The 25196-nt window shown below is 37.9% G+C and overlaps 1 protein-coding gene across 7 annotated transcripts in view; it reads right to left on the reverse strand.

Moving 5' to 3' along the window:
• LOC119141279 (aminopeptidase O (putative)) overlaps positions 1–18493 on the reverse strand; it is a 202600-nt gene extending 184107 nt beyond the window's left edge. For 6 of the 7 annotated variants that reach the window (XR_005101890.1, XR_005101891.1, XM_037373414.1 and 3 more), the window contains exons 1-4: positions 18448–18491; positions 6102–6194; positions 4843–4930; positions 3254–4214 (exon numbers count right to left, since the gene is read on the reverse strand). Coding sequence is in view for 5 of the 7 variants with exons in the window: in XM_037373414.1 (XP_037229311.1) it covers positions 3254–4059 (806 nt within the window). In the remaining 2 variants the exon portion in view is untranslated. Of the gene's footprint in view, positions 1–3253; positions 4215–4842; positions 4931–6101; positions 6195–18447 lie in introns of all 7 variants that reach the window. The other variant, XM_037373415.1, reaches the window with a different exon arrangement.
• Positions 18494–25196: the final 6703 nt, after the last annotated feature.

The raw sequence follows: 25196 nt of genomic DNA on the forward strand, positions 1-25196 counted from the left end.
CTTACTGGATTATAAACCAGTACTGAAAGGTTTCAGTGTTTTTTGTTCAGATTGTTCCAATGATTTTACCATTTTGTTCATATCAAAGATAACCTTTCATTCCTAATCCCACAATGAGGAAGTGAGTTTCATTCCAGTCACTCATCCATATCAACACAACCATTAACTAATTTATGACAGCACTAGAAGTGGCAATACGTAGGACAAAAAAAGGTGGAAGGACTCTCCAGATAGAGGTGAATTTACAAGGCTGTCTGCTAGGAATATCACCTCTTTAATTTTAACTCAAAACATGTTTAATCCTTTTCTTAAAGATAAAGAGATGGGATCCCAGGATATTTTAACAAATAAGGATTCTTAACAATGATCATGAGAAACATTTAATTTGAAATATGCTAGTAGCCATGCTGACTCAACACTGCTACATACTCCTAAGAGTTAGGCAAAACTGCTTAAATACCTTGACAGGCTGGCAAAAAAAGTTTCTCCTTCTCAGTAATGAAAGATGCTTTATGCACATTATTCCTTCCACAAAGTGGTTATTATAGTGTCTAAAATGAGTTTGCATTTTAAATCATTGTATAATACTTAATAAGAATACTTCAAACAAAAGTATAATTTTGTTAAAATTGCAGCATTACCTTCTTAGTTTGAAACCCCAGTGCTGTACTGTGCTAGTAAATAATTCAGATCTTTGAAACAGAACTGCTCTTCGTTCATGATAAATATATTACAAACATTATAATCACAACTTTTTTTTTATTTTAATAATGATGTTATTTATCACTGTTAAAAGTTACCTGCCAATTGTAAGAGCTGATATATTCCTTTTAAGTATAACTTCTGGAGAGACAAAAAAAGTGTGTGTATGTGTGTGTGTGTGAGCGTGTGCATGTACCCACATACACTCACTCACTTATGCCTCTATTTTGCTCTTCTTTTTTTTTCTATTTTAATAATGATGTTATTTATCACTGTTAAAAGTTACGTGCCAATTTTAAGAGCTGACATATTCCTTGTAAGTATAACTTCTGGAGAGACAAAAAAAAAAAGTGTGTGTGTATATGTGTGTGTGTGTGTGTGTGCGCATGTGCATGTACCCACAGACACTTGCTCATATATTCCTCTATTTTGCCCCCTTTTTAGGCATAAAGGCCCCAGAAAGCATGTTATTACAAAAAACATGTTCTAAGGCTACAGAAAAACCTTGCCTCTTGACCATTAATGTATTTTCTAGAATGAAAAGCCCAAATAGAGCAATGGTGAAATCATATGTGTTCAGTTCCTCTACTGAAAACAGAAGTGTGCCCTGCTGTGCTAACATCAGGTTTGCATATTTCAACTTGCCTAAACTCATCCCTCAAAGCTTTAAGGGATTTCTCTGTATGTTATAATACATCTTTGTTTAGAACAAATAAAATGCAAGTCTTTACAAAATACTGCATAGGTTCAAGTTTGAAACATTGTACCAATGTTAAATAACAGGAAACAGAAGGGGCCACACAATGCTTGTACCTTGTTAGTCACTTCACTTTTCTTTCGGGTTAGAACCACAGATTAGAGACTCCTCTGGGAAAGGATTTGACATCTGCCTAAAAAAGCACCACATGCATTACTTGGAACAATTTAAAGAATTTCCCTTTATATGTATAACATAACAGTACTTCCCCCAAACATTATAAATGGGCTTTATTTTTAGAGAGGGAAGGAAAAATATGTCAGCACTTTGTACAATGAGCTTTACCACTATATTTACGGATTCATCACATACAAAACTTGATTTTTAAAAAATAGCAAGAAAGATTCTAATGACTGTGATATGACAACTCATTTTCTGACAGGAATTAGTTTCTGGAATACCCTACAAAAGACTGAAAATAAACCAGCTGGAGACTGTTTGCTACTAACAGACTGCTTGACCAATGTCAAGCCATCTTTTCTTGCCTCTTTGTTGATCCATAAAATTCCATGTGTTTGTGTACAGCTGCCATGAAATGTCTCTGAAGTAAGGATAATGCCTTGTAGTGAAAGGGAAAGATATTAGTGATTCAGATGCTTAAAAGGAAACTCCAAATGCTCAAAACAGGAAACACAGAAAGGAGTCCTACACCAGGTAAGCGTTGCTAACTAATATTGGTCTCGAAGAGTTTAGTAAGAGGCAGGTAGACGCAGATATGTGGTGTGATCACAGGCAATTGCCCCACCTTTGCAAGCAGTCAAAATTAACTTTTCATAACTGAACACAATATATTGAATTAGATTTCCTAAACTCATACCAAAAATAAGTCCTTGAAGAGTGGGGAAGGCAGGGGGAAGGGAAAGAGGTAGTGAACATGACTGAGACATTCCTAGACCTGATGCTGATCATAGTTTAGCAGCAGAGGTAAAGTTTTTCCTAACAGGGATGCCAGCGAGAAGACTCAATTTCTATTAAATGAAAGGTAACCATGTATCTCTAGTTGGAGAATGAAAAGCAAGTATTCAGTCAGATTAAATTTCTTCCTCATCTTCCAACTTTCTTCCTGCTTTTTTAGGCATCATAAAGAACTGCCATTAAAATCCAGCTTTGAACACTACAGTAAAACAGTTACAGTTGTCAAAGTCAAGAGTGGATTGTAGTTTCCCTCCTATAAAGAACTTATCTTGAAGATTTCTGTACAGCACTGTGTACTTTCACAAACGTTAGATAAAATGTCAGTTCTTGGAGTTTCAGTTTGCCATTCATTTCCTGTCATCAATGTACTTTACAAAATAGACGAAGGAGATTTTAAAAGTTGATTATGAGAGACTAAACAGGAAAAGACTGCATCTCTAAATAGACAAAAAAAGATAGTTGTGAAGTAATTTAATAGCATGAATACTGATCTTTATGTGGCATGATCAGTTGTTTAAACCAGGAAGGAAAAAGAACACTATGTATCACACTGAAAAAAAGCTGTCATGCATACCTTCTCTTCCCCTATGCGATCATTCCCTGCACACACTTATTGCAATACACAACAATTATTTACTCCCACTCAGAAAGAGCAAACACAATCATTTAGACAGGCCTGAGGTCTGCAAGTCCACTGGGACTTCTTGAGCAGAGTTTGTTCTCCTACTGGACATCAACAGGATTCAACCAATGACAAAATGAAAACAATGGAAAAGAATGCTCATCATCTTCACAGTTGCTCAGCATTATGCAACTATACATTCTTGCACCTATGTTTAAAATTAATGTGTGCAAAGCTTTCAGCTAACAGTTACATACCTGCCACTTTGGTCTGTAGTCCATGTAACAGATCTTCCCTCCGGTTTGGTTTTGTACCATATTCTTATTGCATGAGGAAAGTCTGCTGGCGTCTGAATTCCTGATTTCCTTATCTCCAAGCTCCAAGTGTCAGTAGTAAACAGAAGCTCTCCACAGCCAGGCGCCTGGCTGCAGCAAGTGAAATACCGTAACTGTTCCTTCCAGCGATCTGCAGGTAAAGCCACAAGTTCATGTACAATCTGATTCCTGAGATTTTCCAGCTCCTTTGAACTATCCGTTAGCTTGGCAGACCTTACAAATTCTTCAATGCCTGCCACAGCAGCAACATCTATCTCCTCAACCTTTAGCACAGATAAATCACAGCAGTCCAATACCAGCAGAAAATCCTTGTTCCCATGATTCTCTATGTCACAGCAGTCCTTTGAACTAGACATCCCAGAAGCCTGTTCCTCATTGCTGTGGTTACCATTTTTATCAGAAGTATCTTCTTCATGTTTACCACAGACAGCAAAATCATTACATTCCATTTTAGATGAACAGGCACTCAGGTTTGGCACAGGAATATGGCAGGGTTCAGATGCCCTCCTTTTACAGGCTTCATCAAACTGTGACCGGCAACCTTCTTTCCCAGTACTGCTGGTTTTCCTGTACTGGCTCCCAGTCTCAAAGAATAAAACTATGATGCCTTCAATAACTTTACTTCTAAAATCCACATCCAAATCCAATACATAGTGCTTTACAAGCATGTAGCTAGTGTTGGCCATTAAGGGCAAGTCATCCTTCATGGGCTCTAGCTGTGTCTCCATGTTCCAGTCTATTGGGCAACAGTTTTACAAAGCCTTAGACATTTTTTACATGTGATGTCTCCATAAAGAGCAAGGATATTCAGACCCTCAGTGCCAAAAATAATTTTGATTATTACAGTACTGAAATTAATTGCAGTTCCTCCACTTTTCACGTTCTATAAAAAAAAAAGGAAAAAGAAATCAGAATCACTTCACAACCATTTCTGATACACACTAAATCTAGAAATTTTTTTAAGTCCAGTTGCCTTTATTAAAAATTATACAGTCACCAAAGGGTGAATGTGTCTGCACAGCATGGCATCAAGCTAGTTGCTTCAGGATTTGCCATCAGGAACCACTGGCTGTATTTTTCAGAAAGTGAAAATATTTCTAGACAGCTTTTAACCTGAAAGAAACCAACTTTATTATAGGGCTCCAGTTGGCTCTCTTCACCAGCGATAATCCTTTAAAACAGATAGACCATTATGCAACATCTAATTGAATTTATTACTGCACTGTTTGTTTTTAACATTGCTGTGTTTATTTCAAATGCATTACCTCAAAAGATAATTATTTTTCTGCTGTGAATCTAAGTAACAAGAGTGAGCCTAAATCACCTCATATAAGTTTTGTATATACAATGCGTCTCCACAGATTAATATGCTTTCCACATTACAACTGCTCCTATACCAGCAATTCCAGTAAATTAAAAGAAAATGAGCCAATTTACTATGAGTGCATTCCAAATATTTGCTCATGAAGATTTTTCAAATTTATAATTAAATACTTAAGGTATATGATTACCTCTTAATAGCTGGAAATCCATTAACACTTGGGATAACAGCATTTAACAGAAAACAAGAGGTCTCCTCACTGGAAAATAAGCAAATACCTATAAAAGCATTAAATTAAATTGCATCAACATTTTTTGCTTATTTACAATAAGCAAATATAATAAATGCTTATAAGATTTACTTATAAATGTTTATATCTGTGCTTTTCTGGTTTACATTTGGAAGATGTGATTAATTTCTTACCACAAAAGTATTAAGATAATTACACTAAGTTACAGCAAATTCTCAGCTAGCATGGCAAGAAGCATCTCTGAACATCCTAAAATAAATAGCAAAGCTGCAGTTCAATGCCTACAATGTCACATTTACTTTGTATTTAGAGGATTGTCTGATTTATTTAACATTAATTAACAGGGCAAATTAAAAGGAGACAAATACTGCCATACAAATAAACTCAATCCAAATTAATTCTTCAATTAATTGTGGGGATTTAAATTAAAAAAAATAAATTCTATAAATATAAATTCTTTTCAAAACTATTAATACCTAAACATAAAACCCATGAAATTTGAGAGACAATTGAACAGAGGCCAATGAGGCTGAGGCTAAACACCATTAATTTTCTACAGCTGAAAGTTTCAGATCAACGCGTCTGTTTAGTGGAGATGAAAAGGTCTGATCTTGTTTACAAATACAGCAGCAGACAAGATGAACACACTTGTAGACAAGTAACAACTGTTACTGCATACACTCTGACACATCTTTAATTCAGATGTAACAGTGTGTCTGTTTAATCCTATCTCAAATCACCTGAAGTTTAGATGCATCAGCTTCCAAAAATTCTAGGTAGCCTCTCTATCTCCAGACACTAGCAAGTGAATTTTAATGGCTGTTTTCAGGTGTGTCTGCTTCTGGACCTCTGAACAATTTTTAAATTAATTATTTTTAAGGAGTCTACAGAACATTAGAACAGTGCAGCGAATAAGGTAATATGTTATTCTGTTTTGACAGTGTTGGGGGCTCACTCATTTGAATATCTATTTTTGCACTGTATTTTGATAATTCTATATTGATACTGAATTAGCAAAAAGCTTTGTCTTCTGTGCAAAGTGTGGTTCTGTTACATGAAGTTAGGCTGTGTCTCACGTAATTTAAGGTAGTCCTATTTAGAGCTCTAACTGGGAAAGAAACTGAACTGACACACTGCAGTTTTAAGACAAAGTAATTGTGCATGCTTAGTTAATTCTGTAATAATTTCACCAATTTTACCTTTTTAAAAGTAGGAGTTACATTATGAAGGTACCGCATACTTCACTAATCAGTTGCTGAGTTTCTAAATAGAAAGACTTTGGATAGTATAATCTGCAACAATAAATGGAAAATTGTATTGAAAAGAACATAAAAAAATTCCAGGGAAGTACATGACTATGAAGGTATTTGCCAATCTTGGGATACATGTCCTCAAAGCGAATTTCTGTCTACATTATGGTAATTGAAGTTCTGATACTTCATAGTGTACCTATCCTTAAACCAAACATATTTTCTAACAGCTTCATCATTGGTTTTTTTTCAATACCCAACTGCAAACATACAGACAGATTTTTCTGTATATTTTTTATATTCCAGAGGAAGATACATAATTGTAATTCAGAGGAGGAGGCAAAAAACCCATAAAACCAAAAAGCCTGGTTTGTTTGGCGTTTTTTTAATGTTATTTCTGTACTATCTGGTCTATGCCTGCAGTGTCCAAAGAGTTACTGCTCACCAAATAACATGCAACCCCCGCCCCCCCACTGTTAAGAGAATACAATTATAAATGGAATTACTTCCTTTCCCTGCTCTCTAGTGTATCATAGTCATGCACAGTGACAATATTTTAGTCAGTTTGGTATTACTATAGCGTTCTACAGATTAAGAAATATCAGAAACCTACTATAAAAAAACTATTTCAAAAAATTCTGTTTTAGAGGGTTATCTTAAAGCTATTTTTGGTCATAGCTCTCTAATTTAATTCCAGTAACTTAGACAGATTATTTCTGTAATACAAATACGTGGCCAAAAGTAAATGCTAAAAAGTAGTAAAAGACCTTGAAGTCCAATCTTGTAACTCTAAATAAGCATCAGAGTTGCTGCTGTACATGCAGATATTTGTTCATTCTGCTGTAAAGAAACTGTCCACTAACATTCTTGCACTGGACAGTTCTTAGCTTAGTGAGAAACTCATCCACAGAAGTTTTGCTAAAGCACAATTCAGTACCTTTTTGCCAGCAGTAACAGCCCATACACAGCATACAGAAAAACATCACATTTAAGACAACTGGAAAGAAGCTGGTATTAGTGTAACTGCTTTGATCACCTATTACATAAGCTCTCTCCTTGGTTTTGCATCTCCACTACATACTATGATTCTCTGGAGGCAGGAACTCTACATTCATTATTGCCATGAATTCCTTATTGCTGTGATAATGAAAAACTCCTCTAGAAATTCAAAAGCCCACTGGGAACACATGTGTGGAACTGCAGAGATAAAGCCCCTTGCTAGGATGTATATAATAATAATTCATTAGCAAGGCTTGTTAACAGAACTAGACATTTTCTTCTACCTGCTGAAAAGCAGAAGCTTAACTCCCTGCAACAATACAAAACTATACAGAACAGCAAAATAAGACAAAATTGATAAACATTTCTTGAGACTGTATCCAAGTTGAGATTTTAGAAGAAAAAAGTCCTAAAAAAATGTTTTGTTGCAACTCTGTCTACCACTGTAGTCCTGTATAAAGAACCAGTCACATATAATACTAGCTTATGTATGGTAACTAGGCATTTCCTACATCCCTATTATTAGCTTTTTCAATTGCTGACACTTAACATTAAAGCTTCAATAAAATGTATCACATTAGAAATTTTAAAGATTATAAATATGCATTTCAGGTTTGATTGTTTTGATCATTTCAGTGGAAGTTATCAAGAAGTATTTGCAAATGAGTATGTGGTTAGAACACTCTTAGTACCACAGCATTCTCTGCTTTACAGGCAAGCAACAACACATGTTGTTCATTTATATCTATTTTTAAAGAAAAGCAGAGACCAAAAACTAGAGACATATACCTCTGTATATGGAAACATTTAGCTGTACAAAATAATGTTAGGTATTAGTAGAACACTCCTGCTTCATTCTCCAGGGTTCTATGGTATTGATAAGGCATGGGACTCCCAGCTCTTGCCCTCTCCTACTCGTATTTCCCCAAATTAACTGTGCATACTTGCCTAGTTTGCTTCATTTAAAATATTTAGAAAGTTCATAACCCAACTCCAAGTATTTGCACTCCTCGAAATACACATCCAATACTCATTAAAAGCAATAATTTTCAAATACATGCAAGGAGCTATTTAAAATGTGCCCTGCATATGTGAAAGAATTTTGGTAGGCTACCCTTCGTTCACATTAAAATGTCTTTTCATCAGCCAACTGTATCGTTTCTACCACATTTGGCCTTTCTTATCCATGTCATCCAAACTCTAGATTTATTTAAAATACTCTCACAGTATATCTTCTTCGTTTGTTTGCTCGCTATTGGTTTTTGTGCCTCCACTATCGCATACATACCTCATATCTGATAGACTAATTATATTGCCTGGAAGAGTCCTCAGTGGAATAATTTAGCTCTTTCCCTTGAGATGAGACAGAAGTATGTGAAACACTCCTCTGTTATTTTTTAAATACCTCTGCAGAATGGAATTGTTCAGTTTCACTTGTCAGCATGATCCATTTTTTCATAACATGTAAATAAATATTCATTCCTGTAAACTTTCTTCTTCCCTTTAAGCTTCCCTGTGTTCATGTTTCCTAAAATTTTGGATAAAGAGGACCTAGTTATACTGCACTTACTTGCTTCTCACCCCTTCTAATCCCCACTCCCACTGCCAGGTCACTCTTCCTCAACACACCAGTTCAGAATAGGCAGATGGTTAAGATAAAGTTTAAATTGTGCTCTGAATAAAAATAGTTCATTTTGCCTGTAATAAATTAAGTCCATTTACATAGCCTGGTCATTCAACAGACCAACAAGGGCTGGGAAGACCCAGCAAGAAAGACAATAAATACTCATATTGCTAAAGCTAGAAGTGTTGTTGTAACCCCGGCCTTTATAACCCACTGTTTGCTCTATTAAACCTGAGCTGACATTGGTAAGACCACAAAATAATTCTCTGAGCTTTTCCCCTTTTTTTATTTGCACACTGAATTTATCTTTCTGTAATACTTTGTACTTACTGCTATTGAATTTCAACTTAATGTTTTCAAATAATTTTTAAAAATCACTTACATCCTTAACTCCAAAGTCCTTGTAACCTCTCCAGATTGACCTCATCCAACCACTCGACTAATGCAGACATAAAACACATGAGGGTGTGTGTGTATCCACAAAAACCTAAACTAATCGTAGCCTGAGATGCCACAATAGGAAATGTGTCTGTCTTCTTCAAATTTCTGCACAGCCTTCCTTCTTATGAAGCTACACAAGTGCAGAGGACAACTCAAGGAAAGAGGCAGGAACATGCAGGTGGGGACAGAATATGATTGCCCTTCAGGAGGCAGTTCACGCTGGCATAGACTTAAACCCAGCATGAGGCCATATCCAAATTTAACAGAAGTTGAGAAAAACCCAGGACAGACTCACTACATTTAAGTACATTGAAATAATTTTAAAATGTTCTCAGAGTTACACTGAAGCTGGTCTGGAGAGTTTTGTTTGGTGGGTTTTAAAACCAAAATCAAATACAATTAAAAACTAAATTCAGACAAATTACAGAAAGTTAATAAAGGACACAACAGTCCTTCCAAAAGCAAAGCAAAATTTCTATGGTTTCTTCATTATCTAATAGCTCAGTTGTTTGGTAAGGGAAAGCAATCAGATTATTTTAACAACCTTAACTTTTGACAAGCTTCTACTGCATTATTTTTTCCATTAAATATTCATAAGCTGAATGCCTAACAATCTACTTAGCTTAACTTAACCCTCTGGAAAGAAACGAAGTTTAAAATAAGCCTACTAAAAGGCTGCAATTTCACTGACAGAACAGGCCTAGCAGAGAGCCACTAACATGGCCAGAGGACTGAAGCACAAATGCAGGAGGAGAGGCCAACAGCACTGGGTCTGGTCAGCCCTGGGATGAGACAGGAAAGATTATCTGCTGTATCCCAGCACCTGAAGAGGTGTGTACAGAAGATGCAAGCAGACTCTTTTTAGAGGAACACAGAGAAAAAACAAGCAGAAAAGATACTAAGCTGCCTTGCAAATACAACTACATTCCATACTATACTGCATTAAACAGAGATAACATTTTTAGAAATACAAAAAGTGGTCATTTTTATGTTCTGCAGGCGTGCCTTTTTTGTTGTTTTTGAACTGAAATGCTAAATAAAAAGATAAGGAGCAAATAAATAAGACCAGAAATACATAATTTTAAGAATGAGTATACTAATTATATACTCCCAGGAAACAGCATTCTTTGTATTTTCAATAGAAGTCCAGAATTTAGCTGAGACAAGACAATGAACAAACCACTACTCTTCTGCTCCAGGAACAAGTTAACCAGAAACTTGCAAGACAGATTATATGTTCAGAAGTAATCAGACTACATCACTGTTTCTAAAGTTGATGGTTTATTTTCCACACAGAATTCAGCTTTAATATATATTTTGTTGCTATAGTATTAGGGTGATCTTCCACACAGCATTCAGAGTGGCTACTTACGCGTTGTTTGTAATAATAAAAATGACTAAACAATATTGTTTAGATGCCTAAACAATATTGTCTGCATTGATTGCTTATTGAAAGGCATCTTAAGACATTGTCTGCAACCTATATGACAGATTTTCAGAAGGTATAGAGATCTACAGAGATCTACCTAGTGCTTTTAATGGAGACTGGGGCACTAAATGTCTTCTTAGGAAGGGAGGGATGAGGAAAGGGGGAATGAACAGGAGCACAAATGCATAGTGAAGTCTAATTATTTACTCCCTCCAATGACTCTAAAAAGCTCTGAAACAGAATTACAAAGCCAATTGCCTTTTTTTTTCACTAATCCCTAGTAAAGACTGAGGGGAAAATTGTCCTTAAAACATAAATCAATTGTTACTTCAGTAACAGATTAAGATGAATGCAAGGACAAAAATTCTTCAAGTAACACTAATGTATGTTTAAATAAAATTAATTCCATACATAAATGTTAAGGATGGAAGCAGAGCATTGCGCTTGTTTCAGAGACAGAATACAAAATAAAACCTGTGCTGTGAATGGAAAGCAACTTTACCAAAATTTAACAATAATTTTTAAAAGCTTTTCAGATCATTAAACATTTGTATTTGAATTCTGGAACTTCACTTCACTATGGGAGCTCTTGTATTCATAACCTTTTGACTATAACACACTATGGTAAGAAAGAAACTATGACATGAGTGTTAGGTTACTTTCTGCTTTTCTTCCAGGCAGCTTAGACAACAATGCTAATCTTCAGTCACAGAATTTCACAATAGTCACAGAACTAAACCAAAAGCACTTTAGGGTAAGATTAGTTAAGTTTTCTGGCACATAAATAAAATATTCATACAAAACATTTGTTAAAAATTATACATACCGCAACGTTCAAGGTGTGCTTTTATTACTTATTTTTCAGATACCGATTTAGCCTAATTAATCACCCTGAAAAGATTTTCCATAATTATATTGCAGAGAACTTAGTATTTCCTCTCCTGTGTGGGTGATGTTATAGCACTACGCATTAAATCAACTGGGTACATATGCAATATAATCCTCTCCTTCCAATGTTAAGTGATTATGAAATACAAACATCACACGCTGCCTTTAAACTATTCTTCTTACAACTTCAGAATCACACCAGACCAAAATTTGTAAAAGTATAATCAGCGCTATCACTTTCCCATTCTTAAGAAAAAAAAGCAAATATTAATGGGGCTGCAAAACAGTTGCACTTTTTTTCACCCGATTTTATTTACGCTGGCTTTATTAACAATAAATGTAATGGTAAAATGATGCAGTCTTGGAAAGCACACAGCATTTGCAATACAGACAAACATTATAAGGCTACCTAGAATTTCAAGCAATCTCGCGAAAATATTTTAAGGCATGCATATATATATGTTTATATTTATATTTATATAAAATGTATGATAGTCACCTGATTAAGACCTAGAAAGATGATTAAAATGTTTCATTTGGGCCCAAAGCCACAGTACATAAGAATTAACTTGACACAAGATGAGCAGATGCATTGTCTTCAACAGCACTGCTAATTTTATTACATTAAAATACATGGGTAAGTGGTTGTGTTCCAGACAAGATGGATATCTACTCCACCTTCAGGCTGTGCCTGGCTTATCAAATACTGGATCTCAACCACCCTGGGAGAATGACTTAGTTTTATCCAAGAAAAGACAGGAATGAACTGTTTATCTGGTCACTTAAATAGACAGCCCTTTTAGTATCAAGAAAAAAAAAGTAAAAGATCAAGGGAATTAATGACTACACACCCAACCTCTGTAGCAATGAAACAGATGACATATGAACCGAATTAAAGCAAACTAGAAATCAAACTAAGTGGGGAGAGACAAGCAAAAATTGATAAAGGAAGGATGTATTTCAACAAAAGAGGATAAAAATTACTACAGAATGCAATATCAAAGCTAAAAGGTAATTATTATTTTTTTAGTTTCTTAGCAGGACCATTATGAAAACCCATAATTGAACAGGACAAAAAGTTATACATGTATATATATTGTTGCATTTATTTAAATGTTAGGTATATCTGTATCTTTGCTTTCAATCAGTACTGCTATTTCAGTAATATTGTAAAAAAAATGCTGATAATATGTTTAAGTTTAGAATCTAGACATAGACTGTCCCACATTGATCCAACATGACTAAATGAGCAAGATGAGAGAGACAGATGCACTCAGAGAAGCAAGAACTTGTAATGACAAGTACATGAGACGGGGAGAAGGATAGCTGTGCCATAATCAAGCATGTTTGTAAACCCCATGCTCTCCTCTCTATTTGAACTGTGATGTCTTCTCTTAAATTTGTGGTATTTTGGTTAGTTTAACTGCACAGACTCTAAATAATGACATAATTTACCGTTTGATTCCAACTGCATTTGAGTAAATACAACTTCTATCTTTTCTTCAACCTAGTCTTCTCGTAAATGTATCATAATGTAACTATCCCACCAACATGCTTCCTAACACAAGTACTAAAATACAGCTTATCAAATTCCTAAGCAAAATCAAAAAGAGCTGCAATGTTACACAAATTTGCAAGTTGAGCCTAGGTATACAAAGGTAGGATTCTTCAGTACTTTTTCCTGACTAATTGAAGAGATTCAGATGAAGTGCAACAAACTTGACTCCCGAACAGTGTATGATCACGGAACTAATTCAGACTAGCATTTGTCATCCATTCAACTTTCCTTGCTTTCACCGGGAGGAGCTGGAGTATGGAACAGATAAAGAGAAATGGGGCTTTAGTTTTAAACAAAAAAACCTGCTCATGCTAACTACACAGAAATAGAATATCTTGCCTATATACTCATACTTCATGGGGTTTTTTTGAGCACTGATGTGTATATGTTGTGTTGTTACTAAAGTGGTTTAAATAATTCTAAAGAGTTTTCCAGATAATCAAAAGCCCTTGGGTATGCATTCTGCCATACATATGTCAAAGCATGCAGGTATCATTTGGTTTATTTTGTTGTTCAAGTATCTAATACACTATTACAACTGTACTTCTGTTCATTCTGCATTTCCTTTCATTCTTCCTTAATAGGTTAAAAAATGAAGATGTTCACATAACAGAAGAAACATACTACCTCAACTGCTAAAACAATATCCTTGCTGTACACCTTAAAAGTTCTTTACACATATCTGAGCTTTGTATATGCAAATAGTACATCTTTTACTACTGCTTCCTAAATACACTGTTCTGAGTCAATATTCCTTGGATTTCATAGGACCAGTTAATCACTATCTTAAGCACATATCAAGGTACTGTCATCATAGAGACAGTAGTAGAGCCATTATTTCTGCTGTCTTTGAGATACTTCTCTTACAAAACATTATCTTCTGTAATTTTTTTTGCTACATTCTGTCCATAATATGAGTATTTGGTTTCTTTTTTTTTTTTTTTTTTTTTTTTTTTTTTGCAAGTAATGCATTTCACCTTTAAAAAAGGAGGTTCACTAGCTGGGTTCTAAGCAAGAAAACAAATTAGGAACGGTAATGCTAACACAAACTCTTGCTGTTAATTTTACAAACACTGTTTCATGTCATACTTCTTCTACACACAAAAATGTAACAAATTCCTAGTACATTTTAAAAATAGAAGTCATATTCATTGCACCTTCCTTATCAAATGTACTTCATAAGTCATGAAAACATAAGGCAAGCTAATTGTTTAGTTATACGTTTTAATATTTTAGAAGATAGATGTTTGCAAAAGAATAAGTAACAATAACAGCAGATGGTGGACAACATGAATAGAGTCATTCTTGATCACCTGTGCATAACAGAGTTACATAAAAGGCACAAAGAACAGGAAATAGGAGAGAAATGATGCTTCATGGAATTATATTTGTATAACATTGCTTTTCCACTTAATATAGAAAGCGTTGACCTGAATTAGAATCATACACCTCTGGCAGCAAACACGAGAAAAAAGCCTCCAGCAAAGTAAAACATGGTTGCAAAGTAGACAAAGTTAAAGAATAAACTTCCTAAAACTATCTATAGCAAAAAATGTTTCTCTGTGGTAAGAAATACACTACACGGTAACACACAGTTTTGGTTGCTACAGTTAAAGGGAAAATGAAATAAAGAGATAGGAGAAGGAAAGAACTTGTAAATATAACCCTGTCCTACAGGGGAAAGTAGAGAAGAAAAAACGGCCATCTGAACTATCCTGGGAATATACCCATTACAAACAGTGAAGTATAAAAGTGAGAATAACTGTCATACAAAGTATAAAACAGTTAAACCTGTAAACAGCCAATTAAAAACTAGCAATTATGGTAGTTGATAGTGATGTTCCATTATTTCAGGAAGCTGTTACTTTCCATTGCTAACAACCAATTATTCCAATCTAATTCCACTCTAACACTAATAATCCACATGAGAAAATCAGAAAACCACCTGAACTTGTTCAGAGGTCCAGCACAAGCACTCTTAGGTGGAAACAAGTGGAAGGCTTAGAAACTTCAAATAAAAACCCCTTGAAAAACAGAGGGCCATTAGAAATGGCTTCATTATATAAAGGTACAAGCTAGAAATGTACCATCTAGAATGCACTGAATCATCTCCCTTCCCAAGCACATGTTTTATTTCACTGCACTCCTGCTACGTCAGTGATGACCTTTCCTACATTGTTAATACACACAGTGAAAGGTAGGCACAAAATGCAGTTGTCTAAGATCTCTTAATTGCAAAATGTAGAACTACGCCAAATGTTCTTTTGTAAGCATACACAAAATACCTTGTTTCAGAGCACAACTGTAGCTGTATCTTTTCATGCATTTCCAAAAATCTCAGAAAACAAAAACAAATGAAAGAAAGGTCTTTATGAGAGAAGATCATGAGAACTGATCTCCCAACCAAACCAGGCAGTTACAATTCTGTATTTGATGTCTGCCAAGCCCTGGAAAATTCCCAACTTAAAGATGTTCCAAAAATTTGGATACATGAACTGGTTAATGCCTTAAACACCACACTAATATTTTTAATTCTGTAAAATCAGTTGCACAAACTTGTTCACACAAATACTGACACAAGTAGCAGGCATTAACCCCCAAGACGTAGGCCATTTCTATCTCAGCTTTTCTGTTTTTCAGAGAGTATACAAACACATTGCCTGAAATAACAGCCAATTAAAACAATTAAATACAAATTTACACAAACCAAGTTTTCTAGAAAACGAAGGACAGTCAGACAAACCCTACCAATTTATGCTAGGTCTGTTTGAAGATATTTCTCCCAACTGCCAGTTCTGCCAGAATCATTCCCTTTGAACAACAGTCAACAGAGAGGTATCTCCACACAGTCGCGCTCCACCCCATATCCTGGCACACGGAGCCAAACTGGTAATTTAAGCTAACATTCTGTGCTGCAAATAAGGATCTCTGAAGCAGACACCAACTTGTTTGTATTATGTATTCATTACATTCTTCAAAAGGTGTAGAGGTATTTCAGCACCACAGACTTTCCCTACATGCCACCGGTCAATATCCAGGTGCTACACATTTAAACGCCACCAGCTTTTTACCCCTTTGTAAAAGACAGTGCAAAATAAAGACATTTGGATTCTCTTTACCTTCAGTTAAGCATGATTTACTTTATCGATACGTAAAAGCTAACTCAATTGTTTTCAACATGCAGGTGTTAGAATTATAACCTACAATCCTCCATTTAGCATTCTAAAGCACTTAAAAAATGAAAAGCCTTTCCAATAAACATTCTCTTTAATAATTATTAAAGGTTTATAACCAATTCCCTTTAAACTGCTTTCAAGGAAGCTTCTTCCAAATCCAGTTTATAAGTTTTCCACACAATGTAAAACACTAAGATCTTGCCAAGAAGTCAGTTTTGAACATCAGCATCAACTGTAATTTCACTGTTTAAACATCAAGTAATATGTACACGTAATTTTCAGTAATTAGCAACTTCCTTTTATTCCACACACTTAACACAAACAGCAAAGCCATCTTTTTAAGGCAGGAATAAGTTCTTCTGGAGATGAAAGTAAGACCTCAACAAAGTAACAGAATCATTTGCTACTCTTAAACTACTGTAAAACAATCCACACAGGAGTTTGCAGACTTCATTCTGTATCACAGGAAAACCAGCACACATCATAATGAGGCTTTCATGTGAAAGTTAATTCAGTTACTAATACCCCTTGACAAAGCAACTGGTGCCTTTCCAGAAGCCTTCTTTTACATCAGGAAACTACAGAAATAGTGAACATAATGAAGACCTTCATTAATAACTACAAGTTAGCAGCAGCAGAAGTTGCTTCCCATGAGTTGAAATTACAAGCAAAGATAGAAAACTTCTTTCTTTAATAAGGGAAACACAGAAAAATGCATGTCCCCATTTGTCCCCCAAATACCCGTCCCAAAGAAAGACACATAATTACAAAGATCAAGACAGAAGCGTAACTTACTATTGGTAAATAAACTAGGAAGAGCATCCTGATATTCCCCATAAACTCTTTTATCTATTTGTGGTTCTTTGTGTTACCAATGTTGTAGCAGCCAAATACCTAAAACCATTAAACAGAGCCCAAATATATACACTTCAGTGTTTTACAAGTCCCTGCCCACAAATCTACATTTAGTGCGTTTAGAGAACAGCCATTTGTGTAAGGATGGAAATTTCCATTTTTTATTTTACAAAATTATTTCAGGGTGGACGTGGTTCTTGCCAACCTACTATACCTAACTCAGCTTGAGCTGGAGCATTGGACTAGATGATCTTTAGCAGTCCCCTTCAACCTCAGTGATTCTGTGGAGATGCTGAAATCAAAGAGGTGCAAAATTACCTCCGATTTTATTTTCCAGTCAAAATACAGAAGGATGGGGAGTGTGTGTCTGATTTTTAAAGAGATGGAGCATGCAGGTGAGAAGATATTAATTCATAGGAAGTGTCCAAATCAAGCCTGTGCTGTAATAGAACGACTGATTGCTCTTAACTCAGTGCAGCTGTCATTTATAAATACCACCTACAGTGTGAAAGAACTATTTCCTTAAGGCCAAAATCAGGTAAACAGCCTTCCCTTTCCAATGTTGACACTGGCAAGCCACTTTGACCTCTGGAGAACTGAGCATTACCTTGAGTAAAGCACCTAACACCCAGTTCAGCTGAAATACTCCGATGAATTACAAAACACCATTTATTAAGATACAAGTTTCACCTACACATTTCCAAGTGTTAAAGAGACCAACAAGCAGAAAGCTTGTTAATCAGCTTTGAGAAGCTTGAGCAGAATTACATGCAAAGTTCTTTTATTAAACTACACTTAAACCTAAAGTCCGACAGGAAAGGCACCGCGTCAAGCTGCGCAAGTACTGTGAAATAAGCTGGCAGGCACTGCCGGCTCCACACGCCCTACTGTTCTGCATTCTGATCATTCTGCTGCTTACTCCTGCTCCAGCCCCAGGAGCCTACTTCGGGACAGGGGCAGTGACGGCAGCTTTCCCTTCCAGAAGCGCCTCACGACGCCGGGGGATCGGCCGGCGCCGGTGGCACGGACCGCGGCGGGGAGCGCGGCGGGGCCCGCGCAGCCGCTGCGCCCAGCGGGCCGCGGCCCAGCCCCCAGGGGGCACCCAGCGCCCCCTCACCCCTCCGCCGCCTGCAGCAGGGACCCCGTAGGCCGTGGGGACCGGGCCGGAGGCGCAGGGCTGGGCGCTGAGGGAGAAGGAACTCCTGCTGCGGCAGCCGCGCGGAGGCGTGGGAGGAGGGGAGGGGGTGGGGTGGGTGAGCGGGGCCAGCGGCGCTACCGGCTCTCCCCCGCCCCCTCCCGGGAGCGCCCCGTTGCCGCCGTTTTACCTGCCACGCTCGCCCCACGCCGCCGCCACCTTCCGCCCGGCCGCGGCGCCTCGTGATGACCTCAGCCCCGGCCCCGCCCCTGATCGCCGCGCCCCGCCCCGGGCCCCTCAGGCCCCGCCCGCGGTCGCTGTTCCCGCCGTGCCGGGAGCCTGCGCTCCGCCGAGCGGGGCTCTCCTTTGGCGGCGGCGCCGGCAGCTCTCGCCGCCGCAGCCCAGGGGCTCGCTGCTACGGTGCGGCTACCTGAGGGTGACGTGCCTGTCACCGAGGCCCCGGCCAGCTCACGCAAGGCGGGGGCTGGGTTTCCCGCTCCCAGGCAGTGAGGGGGACGGGGAGGCGCGGGCGGTAGTGCCCAGCGTGGGGGTTGCTCGGCTGCGTGTACCAGCCTTTGCGGGAACGTTAAGATCACAGGGCCCTGTCACTTTGTCAAGGCAGCCAAAGTCCCACAGACCGCAGCTTGGGATACAAATGCAAGCATTTATTTTGACATCACCGATCTGATTAGTATTTCATTTTTTCATTTAAAGTGGCAGTGAATGGCTGAGCTCTTGGAGTGGTTCCAGGGATGAGCTGCTGCCGCACCCCTCTGCCCCTGTGTCTCAGAGCTGGCTGCCTGCTGGAGCTGCCAACTGGCTGCCAGGCAAGCCAAGGATGCTTCTCACTGGCCAAGTGTCCTGTTTCTTCTGCCAGCAAAAGGAATAGCCACTAAAAATATCCAACGGTTGCTAGCACTGAATCCACTCTGCAGCTGTCCAGGAATGGTAGGCAGACCACTGGCTGATAAAACGGAGACCATGAAAGGTCTTGGTTTAGCTTTGCAGTGTTTGGGTTTGTGAGTCTTGCCGCTTAGCAGATCCTCAGTCCACAGGTGCCCAGGCTCCTTGAGAAGACTAACATGAGGAGGAGGGGAGGAGGGAAAGGAAGTGCCTCCACGCCATGTCTGGTATCAGAAGGACAATTAAATATTCATAGAATAGGAATTCAAACCTGGCTTTCCAACATGGGTGCCTTAACCACAGCTTGGCAAGGTCACCTTCTCCTTAGCCCCATGAACATTTTATTTATACGAAGTGGAAAAACACCAAGAGGGGAAACAGGGAGGGTCTCTCCTAGAACTCCCAACTGCATTTTCTAGAGTATTTTCAAGGGAGGTGGGAAATTTGGGTTCAGATCCTTGCTAACCAGGGAAATTTGCAAACAAAGCTCTCTCTCTCCTCAAGGAGATGGCATTATCCTTGTTTTATAGGGAAAGAAACACAGAAGATAGTCTCTTCTGCAGACCTCCTGTCCCCACTGGGCAGGATATACTAGGCAGAGAATTTGGGAATGTAGATTGAGAGTCTTTCAGAGAAGAGTTTGATTTAGCTTTCTGAATGCCTTCTAGCAGAAAATGTGCTGCATATCTACACAAAGTAGTGCAGCAATTAATTTTGGACCCTGAAAATGATGTATCTGCCTTACATTGCTTCAGTGCCAGGATGAAGTAGCTTAGTCTCCACCTCACAGTCAGCTGTAAACTGCTGGTTCCAGACCCAGCCTGTGTGTTTTATGGCTAAGGACCACTGCATCAGTTGCAGTTTAAACCTACTCAGAGACGTCTTAAAGACTGCCTTGCAGAAAGTGTGGTAGCTGGGAGCTTAAATCAGAATTGAAAAGAAATTTTAAGTTTTTTTGAGGCTCACAAACATAGGACTTGGGAGCCTATACGACATTTGGATGCCTGCTTGCCATTGCAAAATGTGAACTTACTCAAAGCAGGTCTGACTGAGATGGTTTTTAAAGTGTCAAAAACTGCTAGAAATCTCATTCTTTCCAAAATAACTGGAACATTATAACAATGTTGGGAAGGTAATAGAAAATATGTCTGCCCAGCCAGATTCAGTACAGGGTCCTCTCTTTAAGGATTACAGTCACACTACGCATACTCAGGAAGGACCTTCTGGCTAGGGCTATCAGCAGTAACCAAGGAAAGGCTTGAGTCCAAAATCAGTGTATCACTTTGGATAGCCTTAATTGTGTGTTTTGAATCCAGATGAAACTGGTATTTCTAAGAGCTCTGTTTGAGAAGATCTGATGTATATAAACAACAGTGAATGTGCATAAAAATACACCTTACTTCGCAAATACTGGAAAAGCACTGCATTTTTTTCTGGTCAGGAATGCTGTAGCTTAAGCAAAAGCTGCATTACAGCAGTCTAGGTGGGATTTTTTTTGTTTTCAGTGCACACTGTGGGTCAAGTTTCCTACTGATGCAATAGTGATGTACAGAGTTCTTGAAATCAGCTGTGCTTTGTTAAGGATCACTGGATTGTCAATGCTTTTGACTTTTCTTGCTTTTACTTGCGTATGTGGCAGCCTTTTCCAGTGACTGAGAAAATACACTGGTCTAGCCTAAAAAAATCTAAACCAGAATCTCATCATGGACATTAATCAACCTCTCTCTTGCTCTGTATTTACCTCAAACTTATTTACTTCTTGAAAGAAGAGGTATTCTCTGACAAATAGCATCTCCTGTTGCTATCCAAATGCATATAGTGTGGCACATCATTGTCATCCTTCCCACATACAGTAAACCATTCTGAATTGCTATTGTCAAGTGAACAACGTATAGCCTGATGTACATGAGTATTGGAGGCTTGCTTCATTTGGCCTTAAACATGAGCAAAGTAGTTACCTGCTTGTGATTCCAGTAGTGAAGTTTATTTGCCATTAACAAGAAAACCTTCATGTAAAAATGTTACTGAACTTCCACCACAAAAAAATTAAAATTACATAAAAGGGTCTTTTTGAAACAGCTTACTTGTCCAGTATTTCAGTATTAATATTTTACACCTTTAACAATCAGACTTAAGGGAAGTCCTAAAATTCAAAACTACTGAAAATAACTGCTATTTACTTTTTAAAAAATTTGTCACTAGTACCACATCAATTTCATTTTGGTGCCAAATGTGACAACGGTGGCAATTATTTGGAGCAATTGCTGTATAGAAGGAGTACTGGAAACAAGGAGAAGAGGTAAAAATTCAGTTTAACCATTCGAGTCCAAACTGCTTAGAATTCACAAACTGTAAACTACAAACTACATTTCAGTTGATCACAAGATGCTGACCACAAAGAAATAAGACATGAAGATTGCATTCTGGAATGACAAGTTTTACCATTAACTAACATAGTTAATACACTAATTACCATGCCATTCACCCAGTTGCTAGTATTTTCTGGTAGCTAGTATTTTCTACATCCTGTGGAGTCTAAGCAGATTAAAGCTTGTGCATAGATTCTCCTTATCAATTACACTACAAGGTTGCACTATTCGAGAACAGTATGAGCCCATGTTAAAAACTGACCTCTTTAAATCCACAAAAAGCAGCACTATATGTGAATATGGCAATTTGTTGGTATAGCAAATTAAGCTGTTGAATGTTAGTTAAAGATTATATTTGTTGACTGGTGTTGAAGGTGCGTTTGATTAAAGGTGTGCACAATTTTGGGCATGGTTTGAAACGGATGTTTTGAACTCATTTGGACAGATGTCTTGCCTTAAACTGTTAATGGTATGTTTGTGACAATGGTGCCTAAAAACAGTTGAGCTAAAAGCTGTGCCAACACAGAGGAAGAGGTATCCTGTACTCCAGAGTTGCCACCTAAAGATGCAAGAGACACACAGGATAGGGCAGAAGGGTTTAACACAGACCAGAATGAATGGTGGATGCCAGCAAGGATCTCCCACACACCTCCACTCTAGTAGCAGGGGTATGTAAGCCATAAATGTTAGAAATGTTTATAAATATTATAAAAAGAAACAAAAGTGAGACCTAGTAAGGAAGCATAATGGAGGAGGTGATGCAAAAGCAGGTATGCATGAAACTGAATTTAAAAGCCTGGGAAACTGGCATACCTTAGTCTTTTTTTATTTTGATGGCTTTCATAGGTGCTCTTACTAGCAAGTTTTTAGCTTGCTGTTGGTTTTCCCCCATGCCATACATTGTTTAGGAAAAAGAGTTAACAGAAGTACCACCTGCTGTGCTCCTTCACACTAAAACTGGAGCTTTTTCCCACACAGTTCAGAGTGATAGGGTGGCCATGCTGCAGCAAAGCTTTATCCTCTTCCAAGGAAGACCTTTCTGCTTTAGCTGCTTCTGCAGCTGATGACTGCAGCCACTGTCCTATTTTGTCAGTATTTTGGTGAATATAAAGGGAGACTCATCTGCAAGTGGTTTCTGAAATCTTCAAGATCAATGTTTAGCATACCATACGTGGAAGTTTATAAAGCAAATTGTCTGTGGAGATGTCTTTGAAGCTACAGGAGAGGTAGGGAAAATGTTACACCTTGCCTGGTAATCTTTCCTTAGTTGCATTTTTTAGAATAGTACACCAAAGAAGATAAAAACAAACTTCTGATGCTGTGTTTTATCTTAGCTAGACAGAGCATTTCCACTTTTGGGTTTCCAAAGATATTGCTCACACGAAGTTACCTTTTGGAAGCAAACAGAAAGATAAAAATGTACACCTGATCTCAGGATCAAATTTTATGTGGATTCAGTGGCTACTGCTACCAGCTCATCACTTGTAAAGATTAGTTACTGATAAAACTGCTAAATATTAATGTTCTTCCATGGCTTTACTATCACATCAAGAGTGTTGTGATCTAATTAAACCTGTATTTTCCTGAAAGGATTATTTCTTTTTTCCAGTCTATTATTTCAGCTTCAGTGATTCTTATGATTCAGTGCAGAAAAATACCCACTCCACATGAACACCAGTGGTTCTCTTAGTTTGGCCTCATACTTTGATACCAATTTGGCCTGATAAAGACATAATACAGTCATTCAAATATGGGATAAAGAGACTGAGAAGTCTGGCTTTCAGGAAACCTTTCTCAATCTACACAAGAAAACTATTTGTTGCCCCTGAGAGTGTGAGTTTCTTTATGCTCAGTGGAGAGAGCAGCTCATTGTGAATGCTTTCAGCTAGTACACCACACCAGAGGGAAGTTGAATGTGAAAGGGAGTGAATCATCATGAAAAACTCCTATTCACTGTCTTATCTCCAAATGTAAAGTAAACAAAGAATGTAAGTAAACATATGCATAATTTAATATTTTCCTGCAGGCCTATGACTGTTAATAATATGAATCATAGAATCATAGAATTGTTTAGGTTGGAAAAGTCCTTTAAGATCATCAGGTCCAACCATTAACCCAACACTGCCAAGCCCACCACTAAACCATGTCACTAAGCACTGTGTCTACAAATCTTTTAAATACCTCCATGGATAGTGACTCAACCACTTCCCTGGGCAGCCTGTTCCAATGCTTCACCATCCCTTCCATGAAGAAATTTTTCCTAATATCCCATCTAAACCTCTCCTGGTGTAACTTAAGGACATTTCCTCTTGTCCTGTCACCTGTTATTTGGGAAAAAGAGACCAACACCCACCTCACTACAACCTAATTTCAGGTAGGTAGTTGTAGGGAGCAATAATGTCCCCCCCGAGCCTCCATTTCTCCAGCATTTAATTTTTGTATGTTGCAAGTTTGGAGACATTTTCTGGAACAACACTAAAATTACAAGAACATAAATTAAGAGGAACTGTTTGAATTCTAATCCTGATTCACAATCTGCATTGTCAATATGAAGTGTTTGGATATTTGAAAGAAAGAAAATTACAATATCCTTAACAAACATGCTTTGGGAATAGCACTAAAGCTAACTCAAGTAATTCAGCCCTTGCTAATAAAACTAGATTTCATTATTTATTATTACATACAATCATGGTTGTAGAATTTATCAAATTCTTTATTAACTTTGAGCCCAGTAAGTGCAATTGGAATTATCACTGCCTGGCTCGTTTTGCTTCTTTTACAAGCCTTGTGCTTCTTTAATACTAAGTTTCTGTGGCTAAGTTTAATGAGACAGACAAAAGACCTGGATCTCTGTCCCAAACCTAATTTGCAAGTCACATCCTCTCTGGTGTTCACAGTTGAGAAGAGACTGTCAATTCTATGTAGCTATAGGATGGTGATAACTTGGAAGCTGAATATTTTGGCAGGGAAAAAATTACCATAACGAGTCCCTGAAACCCATACGTTACAACAAAAGAATTGTGTGTGTTGTCCCATTTACTCTGTAAGTGAAAGATATGTTTGCCATAAATACCATACAATGATGATTGCAAAGAAATCTGCAAGTATCACCCAAGAAGTCTGTTTCTTGCTGAGGATCGGAAGAAAAATTAGTCATGGGACTCCTGGTAGCATTCCTGAGACTATTTTGGTGTATGCATGGGTGAAAAGCATGACTAGGGAGTATGTGTAATATTGCTAGAGTTTGAGCTTTCAACAGTCTTACTGAAAGGAAGAGACATGGGAATTGGGTGTCATTCGCTAAGTCTGCTTGACACACAGGCTTTTTTCAGTCTGTGATACTCTTTCAATAATATTAGCCAGTTTGGCTTTTTGATAGAGGACCTGGCTGACTTACTTCTGAAGGACAGTAGATACTTCCTGTTGGACTTCATGGCTCACCTGGGGTGGGGACCAACTTTATAGGTGGTAGGTAAGACCCAGTGCCCCCGGTTGCTGAAGAGGTGAGCCATCCCAGTGATATGGTTTTAGTTTGGCGGAAGTTTTCTGTTATTCTCACTTTAAAGCTCAACTTTAAAGATTCAGAGAACAAAGTAGGCTACACAAACATATTTTGTAGGGAATCTGGCATGCTTTCAGAAATTTCTGGAGTGCCTCTGCTTGCCTT

The sequence above is a fragment of the Falco rusticolus genome, chromosome Z, assembly GCF_015220075.1.
Source record: "Falco rusticolus isolate bFalRus1 chromosome Z, bFalRus1.pri, whole genome shotgun sequence".
Classification (NCBI taxonomy): domain Eukaryota; kingdom Metazoa; phylum Chordata; class Aves; order Falconiformes; family Falconidae; genus Falco; species Falco rusticolus.